This window comes from Prionailurus viverrinus, chromosome D2 (genome assembly GCF_022837055.1).
Source record: "Prionailurus viverrinus isolate Anna chromosome D2, UM_Priviv_1.0, whole genome shotgun sequence".
Classification (NCBI taxonomy): Eukaryota; Metazoa; Chordata; class Mammalia; order Carnivora; family Felidae; genus Prionailurus; species Prionailurus viverrinus.
The window spans coordinates 58973268-58987549 of NC_062571.1; the positions used below are offsets into that span (position 1 = coordinate 58973268).

At 46.3% G+C, this 14282-nt stretch overlaps 1 protein-coding gene across 4 annotated transcripts; it reads right to left on the reverse strand.

Moving 5' to 3' along the window:
- Positions 1-1533: 1533 nt before the first annotated feature.
- SLC25A28 (solute carrier family 25 member 28) lies at positions 1534-12226 on the reverse strand. 4 transcript variants are annotated; one of them, XM_047825395.1, is made up of 5 exons: positions 10879-11015; positions 6143-6220; positions 4694-4922; positions 3563-3619; positions 1534-2391 (listed from the first exon to the last, which is right to left on the reverse strand). In XM_047825395.1, exons 3-5 carry the CDS (start codon positions 4914-4916, stop codon positions 1874-1876), a joined length of 798 nt encoding a protein of 265 aa, XP_047681351.1. In that variant the 5' UTR covers positions 4917-4922; positions 6143-6220; positions 10879-11015; the 3' UTR covers positions 1534-1873. The 4 variants fall into 4 exon arrangements, with proteins under 4 accessions (XP_047681351.1, XP_047681348.1, XP_047681350.1 ...); XM_047825392.1 differs by lacking the exon at positions 6143-6220 and having other exon boundaries at positions 10879-12226; XM_047825394.1 differs by having other exon boundaries at positions 4694-6220.
- Between the last annotated feature and the right edge of the window lie 2056 nt (positions 12227-14282).

The window sequence follows — 14282 nt, forward strand, 5'->3', positions numbered from 1 at the left end:
TGGTCAAGACCACCGTGCAGCCATGCCTGCATGACTGTGACAGTCTCCCATCAGGTCTACCTGCCCGTCCAGTCTTGCTCCTCTACTCCTTTCCCAGAGAGCCTAAGTGATCTGTTTAAATTGTGAATCTGATCACACCACACCTCTGCTTAAAATCTGTAATGCCTCTGTGCTGCCTTCAGGATAAACTCTAAACTCCTTAGCATTGCTTTTAAGACTCAGCTCCTGCTTAGCTCTCCAGGTGCATGCCTTGCCCAGACTGCCAGTCCTACCAAATCCCTTGTGTGCTGACCCTGGACACTTCTTATTCTCCCTTACCTCCAGGTCTTTCTCTAGAACATTTCCCCTCCTCTCTTCACCTTTTAGTTTATTTGCCTTCCAGGCGTCGCCTCAGATGTCACTTCCTCCAGAAGCTACCCCCAGTCACCCAAGGCCAGGCTGGGTATTCTTATGCATGTTTCTTGCCATTTTATCTTACAGGTACCTGTTTACATCGGTCTTCCTCTACAGACAGTAAGCTCCTTGAGGGCTGGGATGGTTTTATTTATCACCATAAGCCCAACACCAGTATCTGACAGACACTCAATAGTTATTGAATGAATGAATGAATGAATGAATGAGTGAATGAATGAATGAATGACAGATGACATAACAAGGATGACAGATGGACCTTCTTGGAGGTAGATTTCCATTCTGTGCACTGAAGAACTTGCTAATAACTGGTAATATCCAAAAAAGGGAACAGACCAACCCACAAAGCAGTTAAAGTCCTATCCCTGCAAGTCTGCAGACACAGCCTACGTGGTCCTCGGGAGGGAGCTTCTTTAGGGGATGGCAGGTTGGGGTACGTGCGCTCCACTCATTTCCCATCTGCCAGAAGACCCAATTAGATCCACTTCTGAGAGCCAAAGATCTGGGTTGGGGTATCAGCTCTGCATTTACTGTGAGAACTGGGGCAAGAGGCAGCCTCTCTGAGCTGTCTTTACCTGTGAAATAGAGGTGATGCTTGCACTGCCTACTTCACAGACCTTGTGAGAGCAAAGCATAGTCACACACGTTAAATTACTTTGTAAAAGCCTTAAGGCCCAATGAAAGGTCCGATTATTTACCACATAATCCTTAGGTCTTGCAGCTTCACTAAATAACTCTTGTTCTGCAGCTACATTAGAAAACAAAGTGCCGTATGCCAAGTTTTACTCTGGCAGGCCGAGCTGAGAGAGCAGAGAGGTCTGCCTCTTCTGTGCTGTGCCATTGTCCCCTGGAAAAGGCAAGAGTGGGGATCAAGAACACCTGTTTAGCTAGGATCTGTCAAAGGCCATTGTTCCTGCCATCAGGGAGATTCCTTGGAGCTTAATACTAAAACGAGGGGGAGTAGGGCTCCAAAGCCTTGAGTCACTATGAAAACCAGCAAGAACCCAGACTGCAGACATATACAACACACCTTCCTCTTGGACCCCTTGACTGATGCTTCAAGTCAGAATACTTAAAAACATTTCACTTCCCCTTTGGCATAACAAATCCAATGAAACCATATAATTTAAAGGCTTTTTATTAGGAACCAGGGGAATGAGCTGCTTGTCCCTCTGTAACAGTCTAGAGTAGGTCATCAGGCCCAGGATGGAGAAAGGTTATTAGCAAAGGTACTGTGGTGTGCTTTGCTGCACTTGCTTAGGGCCTGGAAGGAAAGGTGGCGGCAACGGAGGCTGGCAGGAACTGGTGTTAGCCAAAACACCAATAGCCTGGGGAGAACCCTCTACCTTCCTTCCACCTCCACTCAAGGCCAGATGGAGCATGCCAGGAGACCGAGAACGTGGCTGGAGCAGGCAGGACGCAGCAGTGCTGGACCCCTGGCTGCATCGTGTGCTACTTCACTTCACTTGCCTGCCCTCCACTCTTCTTGCCGTTTGGTGATTAGGTATTTGAAGAACTCATACACAGACCATGCGATGGCTGTGGAGGGGATCTGGTAAATTACTCTGGCCTGTACCCCTCGGAAGTAGGCGGTCACACCACCTACTTGATACACCGTCCTGAAGGCACTAGCCATGCCTGTAATATGTCCTGTGATGTTTGAGTTCAAAGCCAAGGATTCCTGGGTGTTGAGCAGTGTTTTGCAAACGTCCAGTGGGGTTGTGGCAGCGGCAGCTACGGCTCCTGCACAGGCTCCAGAGAGAACGTGGGAGCTGGGGTTGTACCGTCTCTGGGGGTTAAAGTGCTCCTGCAGGAATTCATAGGTCATGAAGTGAATGGCTTGGAAGGGAACATTCATGGTTAGCTGGGTGGTGTAGCTACGATAAAAGGCGCCGGCCCCTTCATTTTGCCACACTGCCCGTACACAGTCTGTCACCCGGTGGTATGGGGAGTTGTACATCTGCATCCTCTGCTTGACCACTGGTAGTGCCATCAACAAGAAGAAGGAAGGAAATGATGCCAGCAATCAACCGGTGAGCAAGAGTGTCCAGATTCAGAGTCCCGAGTCAGCAGGTCAGCCATTGGAATGGAGAGGGGAAAAAAAAAGTATGAGTGAGCTATCAATCTAATAAATTAAAGTTTCCCTTTTTTGAGAGAAGGGGATAGGAGAAGGTTGATAAAGGGCCAAAAAATAAGACTGACTTATAGTAGGATTTCTTTAAAACCAACCAGTGAACACACAAGATACATCTATGGTTTAGAAATTCCAGTAGATTTTCTTGAAAAAATTACCAACCTATTATGATCTTACCCTTTCATAAAACCCCAGGGAAGAAATGACTCAGTGGCAGTGAACGTGATAATGAACAGATAGCCCTAACAATCCCAATCCTCAGGTATGCAGAGCACCCAACTCTTATGACATGAGGATGGTTATCCTCCTCAGGAGAAGGGCTACCAGAAAGAAAACACAGTTCTTAACCAAGAAGACTGTGGCTTTAGTTTCCAAACATCTACTCTCTCGAGTAGATAACATGGTATGAGCCCTGGATCTTCAGCTTAGCTTTGGCCCTTTCCACACCATGGCCTTGCCCAGACTGGTAAAGAGCTGGAGCTTAAAGAGCATGGCAACTGTGCTATCCCTTCACGTTTGTTTGAGTACCTCATTCTCCAACTCAGAAGCCAAGATCCAAGCAGCCGGGCAGGAACTGAGCTCTACAATTTACCCTTTCATTCCTATTTCGACTATCTTCATTCTAATAAGAATGGCAGGATTTTTAAATGTCAAAATCCATCTTTACCTCTTTGAAGAAAAGTGAAATACTCTGTTAAATTTTCAGATGAGATCAAATCACTACAAAGAGGACTTCCGAGAAAGCCCAGGAATAGGCCAAGTAGAGCCATATCTTTTTTCAGGGAAGCCCCAAAGATGAATTAAAGCTCAATGAATTTGCTTCCTAAGGGGCTCCTCCTACCCACTGACAATATGGGGGGGGGCGCCCTCTACTGGTAAGAAACGGTAACACAAAAGGATTTCCCCACCAAAATGGCTGGGGTGCTCCCTGTCTTTCCTCCGCAAACCAGAAATAAAGGAGAAGCCTAGAGATGCAGGTGTAGTGGCCCACAGGGGGAAAGGTGGAGAAATCATTACCTTCTGCTGGATTCATGGCTGCATCATGCAGTAATGTTGCTACACAACCGGCCGCACCTGCAAAGGAGAAAACAATCGCCATACATGAGGCCAAAAGAGGGCAATTGATTGAGGCACCAGAGTGAAGGGAGTGGCTAGGCTAACAACAGCAGGGAGAGGGAACCCACTGCTCTCGAGCCCCTGTTCTGAAAAATGAAGATATTTGTTCCCACCAACTTAGTAAGGTTACCAGTCTACATTCCATATGTATAATAGGAAGGCCAGAAGAGTCAAAGAAAACAACCCAGATTTTATAAAGACATTTCTGAGAATGAATGCACTTTATGCCCCAGACAGGAAGCAGGTACACTGCCGCCAAGGGATGCCAGCACCAACTGCCTCCAGTGGAGGGAGAACATGAGGCGCGGTGGTCAGATCTGCCCCACACCATCTCACCTGTCATCCTGCTGCCCCTGTGCTGCCCATTCCAACTCCAAACTCTAACATCTATCCATTTAGACCTTTCCTTGAGGTCCTTAACCACCGTATCCCTCAAATTTCCTCTCAGTCTGGTTTTCAATCCTCAAGCATCAGGCTGCTGTCCCTTCCCTTACTTTCACATAACCTTCAACCCTCCGGTTTTTCTGTGCAGAAGTCTCTTGGCTCAACCCCAATTCACTTGAGGCCTTGTCATGTCCTCAACAACACAAACTGCCTCTGGTCAGTTAGGATCCTGAAAAGGTGATGCAAAGAGCTGGGGCTCCATTAATGTCTTCCTTGGGCAGCTGGGTCACCTCAGATCCTGCCCCAAGGAGCAGGACACCACCCGATTATCAAGATATATACAGTGGGAGTATTTCAGTGTGTCTCCACATTACCAGGGCATTAGAAGTTGATGCAGGGAGATGAAAGAAGTCAAGCTGGTAGGTAAGGGAAGATACCGTAACACTTTGTTGAGGTGCCCCAAAAGAGGGGTGGGGTTGAAGCAGCCCATTGTCTGAGAACGTCAGGTTTGGAAGTCCCTCCCCTATACTCTGGCCTACCCCAGCCCAAAGCTTCAGCTCCAAACCATGCTGAGACTGGAAAGCATTGACAGCAGCAAAGCCCAAAGAGTTGAGAAAGTGGGGGAACCAGCACAGGAAGGCTCAATACCATTGGCAATATGGCTATTGCCCCCAGGGTGGATTACATCACTCAATGTCTTTTTTAACTTTTCGTAGCAGGCAAAATAGAGGGCATGGGCAGGCCCTGCGCCTGTTGCTGTGACGTTTAGCCCCCGCATGGGTCTCCACAGCCCCTCTGTTCTTATAATCCTCCAGAGTGCCTCCAACACATTTCGATAGCGGGCGGCTGGGTCAGGCTGTAGGCTCTGCATCCGGGTCTGAAATTACAGAAAGAAGTGCAATGTCAGTGATGCCAACTTCTCATTCAACGTTGTAACTTCAGCACTCAGGCTTGGGACACTCCTCTGTGGAATCATGCCAATGTGCGGGAGTGCTACCTGGCACCCAGTTCTACTCCCAAATCTATGTCTGACCTTTCCAAGGCTTGGACCTTTTGCTAGTCATCTATGAAGGGAACACCATTCTTTTCTCAAGAATATAACTGCTTAGGAAGTATGCTTGAACTCTGAAATGATTCATAGCCCCAGCAACAAATATCAAGCCTGTTTCAGGAGATGTTGCTTTTGTGCCTTAATAAACCCAGGCCAAGAGTTCGTTACAAATGGATTCTAAAGTCAACTATTTACTGTCTACAACATTATGCCTTATTTCTGAAGGTTGATCCTGGGCCTGCTTCCTAACCACACACTATACTGACTAATGAGACGATGGCTCATCCTTTATTACATCTTTGATGATTATCTGACTTTCATGGATTATTTGGCATTGGCAGCTGAGCCCGTAGGTTAAACTCTTGGCAGAAGTAACATTTGTAATCAATGCTGCTCTATTTCTGGGAAAGAGCATTTGCCTTGAGACTATGAAAGGTGGAAACTAACTTTGTCTCTAAAACTGAAGGGGCTCCCAGATTTCTAATCAAAACTGAATGAATCCCCAAACTGGCATCAAATTAAATCAGTCTCTGTGAAACAGAATCCATGGAATTTCCAGAGGATTCAATGATTGGGACAAAGTACATGGCAGACACTTTGTATAATGTTCCTGGACAAAGTCTGGTTGGGATTTGGGAAATGAATCTTTTCGAAACATTCACCAAATCACAGACCCTCAGAGGGAGGTTTGTCTCCCAATGAAAAACTCTTGTCTATTGATGCATTTCAAGATTAAGATGGCATGGAGACTAACAATATAAAATCAATGTCCAGTGCCTGGAACAAAGTAAGCACTCAAGATTTGTTTGTTGAATGAATGAATGAACGAACGAATGAATCTTAGCTGTGTCTGCACCAATTCACAAAGTAAGAAGCAGACTATTAGTGAGCCAGAAGGGCAATTTACGCCCAAGTATAGTTTAAATTCCTACTTCATTCCAATTACTGGTTCAATCTGGATTTAAAAGCTTGAACCTTCCTTTTGGCCAACTGCAATCCAAGAGTATTGTCTCTTGTCAAAAGCATGAGGGAAAAAAAAAACTAACCAGATCAACAGGTCCTAGTTAGCTGTAAGCAATCCACATTCCTCTAGTTATTTTCTCTTGTCTGCTACCAACAAAGAACTGGAAAGTTAAAAGGTTAATTACTGTAAATGCAATCAGAAATACAGTTACCACTTATTACAACTTGACACATTCATTCTACTTCTCAAAAAAAGAAACCCATAAAGTTCCAATAAAGCATGTGTTTACAGATCTTTCCCATCACTCATGGGGTATAAAATCCATCAGAGGAGTTATTCAGCGACTGCAGGTCTTTGCTGGCTATGGCTGCTGATAAAGATAAACTGATCCTGGTGGCTTAACAATTATGTGTTTCCATTGGTTTGTTCGAAACTGGTCTTGCATAGGGAGAATGTTCAGAAGCTGTACTGCTCTGCTGAAGTCACTGGCATTATCTGGACAACCAGCCTTGAAAGGTCTGGCCTCAGAGATGTGGAACGTTTCACCCCCAAGAGAAACCTGGACTGTAAGTTACTTTGAACATATCATACATACCCCTAACTCTAATTCACGATTCTACTTACACCCTTATGGAGAGGAACCAAGCATAAGCTATGCCAAATACAGAAATGAATACAGCTCCCCAAATTTGTGGGCCAATAAATCTTTCTTTTGGAGAAAGATCAAATCTCTAAGAATTTATGAATAGCCTTTAATATAAAAACCACTAGCTTTGAAGAAAAGCCAAATAAACTAATAGGTAAGTGGTTTGGCAAAAAACAAGCCACATTTCAGTCAGAAAGCCTGAGTTTGAGCCCCAGCTTTGCTAGATGTGTGGCCTTGGATATGTCACTTAACCTGAGTTTCAGTGTTGTCATCTACAACATGAGACTAAGAATGGCTAATGGAGCTATTATGGGGATTTGAAGAGTCAGGGCATGTAAAAGCCATTGGTAATTTATGAAGTACTACAAATATAAGGCTTGTTATTGTCTTCAAACATGGTTCTAGGAAATATATGTTTATATCTTAGAATGTATAGATCATGGGAGTGTTGTCTCTTGTGTATGTCATTTCACAAATATGCATGGGCAACTAACTGGTCCTTAGCCACTAATAAATCAGGTTTCATTTTTGTATTTCTTGTTTTCACTTTATTGTTTTTAATGTTTATTTTTGAGAGAGACAGAGAGTGAGTGGGGAGGGGCAGAGAGAGAGGGAGACAGAGAATCCCCAGGGGGCTCCACACTGTCAGTGCACAGCCCAATGTGGGGCTCGAACTCATGAACTGTAAGACTATGACCTGAGCCGAAATCAAGGGTCGGATGCTTAACCAACTGAGCCACCCAGGTGCTCCTATTTCACTTTCAAGTTTCTCTCTGGCTATAATGATTTTTTATGTCCGGCTATCAATCTGAAGTTCACATTTAGGACTGAGCACTATTGTGAAACTCTGTGCCTTGCTTGGCTCTGGAAATCTACTTTGGGGAGGCTGTATGGAAGGCCCGAGAGCCCGACTGGGGTCAAATCATGACTGTGCCACCTAACTTGCTTCCTTTTCTTGTTGTGTAAAATAATGAAAATGGTGTGTACTTCATGAAAATGCTTCACGGATTAAACGAATAAATGTATGTAAGGCACATCAGTTAGTGTTTGGCAAACAAGAAGAGTTGACATTTACTGAATAATTATTATTAGATACAAGAAAGTCAAATAAGCCAACGTTTCCATTTCCTAACCTTTCATTGGTGAATGTGTATAGATAACCATTTACATCTGGAGTTTGGCAAAGATTTATTTCCCTTTGTCACGATTACATAGCCAAATAGCAGCACGTTGGTGACAAGAGGGTACTTAGATGATTTTGAGAAGAGTTCTGACTGCTTTGGTTGCAGAGCCTATCCCTATAGATAAAGTCTGATGTTTGCCTCTGAGGTCCAGAAATGGAAAACTGGGATATGTTTGGGCTCCCAAACCTCCCTATTATGACCATGTAAATAGTTGGCTGAATAACTATGGCCTGGCAAGGTTATGCTAGGTTCCTCCCAAGGATATTTTAAATCAACTTGACCCTGAGAAGTGGCTGGGTAGCACAAGCTTGCATGCCAAGAGGCAATGTCAACTTTCATTTGCAAACACTGTGGTTGCTGTTTTGGCTCCAACACAGATACCTGCTTCTAGTCTTAGGGATGGCTGGGCTGCTCTTCTCCACCACCATTTATGGTAAAAGAGGAACTGGGAAACCCTGGGACAAGTGAACTGGGAAGGCCTTTCTGAAGGAAGAGATTTGAATTTTACTTTCATATCTGTACAAAAATGTTTAACATCCTAGTGACACTAAATCCTACTGGTCTCACCTAGTTGTTCCCTCTAGTCATTTAAATCCCAGCATTTAATGACAAATGAAAATGGTTCTTCTAAAATAAGCTTTTGTATTTTTGAAGACTCTTGAGCATTTTTTTCCTCCAGGTCAAATAATTAATTCTTTAATATAGGGCTTTGAGGCATAACTATAATGTTATAGGACTTTTTTAAAACACAAATTTCAAAGCTTATGTAAAGTAATGTAAGAACTGTTCTTCAAAACAGCTTGGAAGGCTAGAAGTAACTTATTCCACCAGTGCTGTGATTATGCAAAATATTTCTGGAACTCCTCTTTCAGAAGTGTTTCCTCAGTGGGTTTGTCAGCCTCAAGAATAAACCAGGCTCCTTGCTTTCTGCTCCTACCTTCTCCCTGACTCCAATCAGTATTACCCATTTTGATCTCCCACCTTATCTACCATTTTTGATTCTGAATGGTCTGTTACTAAAAAATCGACCACATCTTGTGACAGGACAAAGGTCTGCCCTCTTTAAGGATATACACCCAAATATTCTAGAGGGATTTCTAACAAAGAAATTTATAAAATGTTTACAGCAACAATAGCATTATGTAAATACATGGAGTAAGGAGATAGCCTACCAAGGTAATAGGACAACACTTCAGTTGACAAGTTATAGTAATATTCCTAAGTCAATCACATTATTACACTGTATTTTTCAAGTCATTAAATAATTTTCATTGATTTCCTTGATCTAGTTTTCATTTGATACCCATCCTGAAACATAGCACCCTAGACCCTGCTAGCTCCTGCTCTCTGCTCACAGTCTTGGTATAGGGAGGTTACTTTACTTTGCAGTTAGATCACATTAGCTTTTGGATATATAGCATTAACAACTCACATTCAACCTAGACTTTATTACATAAATGTCTGAATCTTTTTTATTTGTACTTGCCCATTTTACATTTCAATACTGTTAGAGCATTAACCATCCTTTTACTTCTCTTGCAAAGATTTTACTTTTTATTTCTATTCCTCCCAATTGACAAGGGTATTTAAAGTTCTAATATCCATTTTAACCAAGTTCATTTACCAGTTTCAATAGGGATGGCCACTGGTAGGAGTTGCTTTGCAGTGCACTAGAAAACTCCTATCAACTCAATGTCATTCACAAAGCTTAATGAGTACTTTCCCCATTTCCTCATCCACACTACTTATGAAAACATGTGATAGTACCAGAATCAGGAAGAAGCAGAAGAGATAGACTTTGTATTTCCCAACTCAGTACTCTCTCCTTTGGAATATGTAACATTTGTCTAATTTGAGGAGAAAACACACGTCAAAGAGCTGTGAGAATACTGTTTGGACTATTACTCCTGATATGTAAAGGAGGTACCACTCTCTTTCTCAATACGTTTATTTCAACAGCCCCCTTGAATTTACTTCTCATTCAATTTAGTCCTCACTTTTAGAGGTTGGTACCTTTCCTAATGCACAAGATTAACTGTAAAGAACAATCTGTTCCCTCTTCACCTAGCTTTCTTCAGAAGCACCCGACATCTGTACCCACTAACCAGTCTGCTTGGTTGTGGTTGCCATTAGTTTTTACTTTCACAGGAATCATGCCTTCATGTTAATCCTATTTCATTTTCTTCACACTTACATCTGCTTTTCAAAATCATGCTTCCCTTCTAGGCAACTTTCCCCTTTTTGTCAAATTCAGGTGGCTAAAGAAACACACTGTCAGGTTCATCTCTCGTTTGGGGGCCTGCCTATGTGCCCCCGTACAAAATCCTAATCCCAGTTTAGTTTTCACGTTCAGGAAATAGGTGGGGTGTCATGCTTGCTGCACAGAGAAACCGAAACCTTTTCCTGAACATGGGTTTTCCCAAATCATTTCCAGTCTGGAGCTATGAATTCTGACTGCACAATGATTTCCAATCATTCATGGCTTAAGAGTTAATAAGTAAATCATTTATCTAGCCGAGACATTTCAGATTTCCGTTCTTGCCCCAACACTGTTAAGGGAAGACACAGCAAGTTTCTTGTAAAAGCACTCGCCCAGAGAGCATCTTCAAGGCATTAAGATCCTATTCGGAGTCTGATTCACCCCAGTTGTCTTCACCGTAATCAAATTAGTAGCACTTACCTGTTCCATCCCATCCCACCCTATTCCTGTTTAGTCCCGTCTAGGATCCAGACTTTGGCTGACAGATTTTCTTTCCACAGTCCCGATTCAGATCTCACTGACGGTTAGAAATGGGTCCTGGTTCCTGACTGGGTTCAATTCCCAGTCGGGACCTTGCTTGCATGGCGCATCGGTCGAATCGTGTGGTGGTGGCAGGAGCCAGGAAGAAACCCATGTCGGCTCCGGCTCTCGGCCAGGATCCTGGCTCGGGACAGGACCCAGGGGTCGGGTCAGCCCCAGGTCGGATTCAGAGCCGGTCCAGGTCTCACCTTGACGCAGTCGATGGGATACATCACGCAGTGCTCCAGGATCCCTGCCACGGCGCCCGCCACCATGTGCGTGGTGACAGTGGCTCCAGCCGGCAGCGCCTCGTAGTCCGGGCCGGAGTCCGGATCCTGCCGTACCGGGGGCCTGCAGGCCCCGGCCTCCCCGCCGCCGGCCCCCCGGCCCACGCCCCGCTGCAGCCACCCGTCCAGCAGCGCCGACTCCCCGGGGCTCCGCCCCGGCCCAGCCGCCGACCTCCCCGCCACACCGCCAGCACCCCGCCCCTCCAACTCCATCCACCCGGGCCAGCTGCGGCGCCCACCCTCGCCGCCGCTGCCGCCACTGCCGCCACCGCCCCCCGGCCCCGTCGCGTCCGCCTCAGGCGCGGCCCAGAGAGCCCGGGGCCTCCGGCTCCCGCTTGGCCCGCGGACACGCCCTTCAGCCAGCCATTGGTGCAGCTGCCAAGTTATCCCCGCCCCTTTGCTTTCGTAGGAAAAAAATGTGTGTGGTATTAGAGAAGTGGCCTGTCATTCCTCCACCCCGTGGCGTTGCTACTGCTTAGGTTCCACCCCTTCCCCTTTGATCTTGGAAGCTTCTTGTTTATTGGCTATTGATTGGCCAACATGTAAGATCAACCCGCCCTCCGACTTTTCTGGAGGGCGGGAGAAACTTAAGGCTGAACTTTGATAGGCTCAACCACTCTTGATACTTTGACCGCGGCCATTGGCCCTCATCACGTCGGGATCCGATTGGCTACCGGAAGAGAGCGAAGAGCCCAGGGGCGAGAGAGGCCGGATTTGGGCCCCAGACTGGCGCCTGTGGAGCTCCAGGCGGTACCCTCTGGGGTAGATGGGGCGTGGTGCCAGGCCTTCAAGGTCAAACCGCTGACAGATGCCGTTAGGATCTGCGTTCGAGCGCCCGCCCCAAATCCCGGGATGCGCGGGTCGCGTGCAGGCGGCCGTGGCGCGAGAGCTCTGTTCCCGCGGGATCTCAGGCCGGCGTGAGGTGGAGCCAGCTTGAGCCGGGTATCCCCTGGCGCGGCCCGCGGGCCGTTCCGGGAAGCTGTTGCGACAAGCGGGCGGCGGCTTGTTAGACTGGTCGCCTCTGGAGCGATGCCCCCACCCCGTCTCGTGCAGCTCGCGAGCCGACTCCCGAAGGCCCTGTGCTCCTCAGGCCCTAGCGCGCCTCACCAGGCTTGCACCCGAAGTCGCCCTGTAAACCCCGCAGTTGTTGAATGAATGAGTTCCCCGGGGCCCGCTGTCGCTGGGTCCTGCGCCGAGCCGAGAGCTGGAGGGAGGGAAGAGAGATGTCGAAATGGGGCGGGATGATTCAGAGATGACGACAGGCGGAGAGGCGGGTCTGGAGACAGCTTGCCGCAACAAGCACGGAAAGTACGGCGGCTGTGGAGAAGCTCGGACGTACCACTTTACCCGAAGCTGACGCGCTGATGACCACCGCTGCCTGGTGGTGACTGCCTTTTGTGATAAGACCGCTCTCCCTCCCGGGCGGGTCCGCCGGGGTTTAAGAGGGGCGCTCTCAGGTGAAGGACAATGCCAGCGAGCCCCAGCCTCGAGCACCACTTCCTGGGCGACGCTGCCGCGCGGGAGCTACACGAGGGCTGCTGGCTAGTCTGAGTGAACGCAGGAGCTTTCCCCGCTCCTCCGTCTGCCCTGCTTCAGTATCCCTTCTCTGGGGCGTGTTTGTACAAGCCTTCCACTGGTTCCAGCTCAGTCTTTCTACCTGTTTTGCTGAGATGGTGATGCAATTGTGAACTTTCCCATCTGGTTATAGCTTTGCTTTAAGGAAGAGATTGTCCTTTTTTTCTCTGAAGCTAGCCCTTCTCTGGGCCTCTGGGAGTTTTTGTTTTTAACTTTGTTTTACTCACCTATTCTGTCTCTCCTCAGCAATGGTTAGTAACCTTAGGGTCTCCACCTTTTGGAAAATAATGAAGCTACAAATCCTCTTCGCCCCTCCACTTCCCATCCCCCATGCACACACCTAGAGGTCCATGAACTTCAGGTTAAGAACCCCTCTTCTACATCTTTCCCCTTCTCCAGCTCACTTCCCTTGAAAAATGAATAGGACTCACAAAAAGAAAACCACTCAATCCTGCTAGAGTACTAATTCTCTTTACTGCCAAACTACTCCAGTAATGAGTTATACCTGCTATGTCCTTTTTCTCCTTCAGCCCTACATTTTTACTCCTTAATTCGGTAGTCACAGATGACCTTTCCAAATGCAATGGCCTTTTTCTTATTCCCTCGTGGCCTCAATGACCCATCCCTCACTGAAATTTTTTTCCTCATTAGGAGCCACTTTATTCTACGTTTTAGACTCCTCAGTCTCTGACACTTTTCTACCGACTGAAGGAGAACATTCCTAAAGGTTTAATGCTTCTTGTTCATCTTCACTACCTTAGAGAAACTTACATTCCAAACCTGCTTTTCTCATTGGACTTATATTTCTTTCATTGCATACTTCTTAACTAAAATTTCCATGTGAACATTCAGAAAATATTTATTGAGTGCCAGCTCTGTACTTGAAGCTGGTGACCCAGGTCACAGTCCATGGAGTTCTCATGGAGCTTACTTTTTCTTTCTTTCTTTTTTTTTTAATGTTTATTTATTTTTAAGAGAGACAGTGTATGAGTGGGAGAGGGGCAGAGAGAGAGGGAGACACAGAATCTGAAGCAGGCTCCAGGCTCTGAGCTGTCAGCACAGAACCTGATGCGGGGCTCAAACCCACAGGCCGTGGGATCATGACCTGAGCCGAAGTCAAATGCTCAACGGACTGAGCCACCCATGCGCTCCTCATGAAGCTTACTTTTTTAATGAGGGGAGGGTGATAGACAAAAATACCAGTTAACTCTAGGTATGATTCTGATACTGAAATAGGTGTGATAAAGTGTGACTAGGTGGCTACGTTTGTTGGACTGGGAAAGACCTTTCAGAGGAGATGACACCATGATAAGTTCTAAATGACAAACCCAGAAAAGAGCATTCCAGAAGAAACAGTAGGTACAATAACCCTGCGGTGAGAACAAGGTTGGTGCATGAAGGAACAAAAGTGAGTGTGGCTGGAACATGGTGAGAGAAAGGGGAGGTGACACAGGATGAGATTGGGGAGATAGGCAGAGGGTGAACATCCACCTTAATATCTGACTTGGCATGTTCATTCCAAACTTAGCCCCTTCCACTTCCCACTCCAACCAATTCCTCCAAAATGTTCCTTTTCTAAAGCTGGAGGTCTTCTGTAGCTATCCTTTAGAAATATTCTGAAGCATTTGTGCTTTCTTTTTCCTTCCTTTTGATTCATTTTCCCAGTATCTGATACCTTCACATCTATACTGCAAGAACCTCTGAATGTTCTACCTCTGGGATTCCCTGGCTTCAGGGGCTTCACCTCTGGG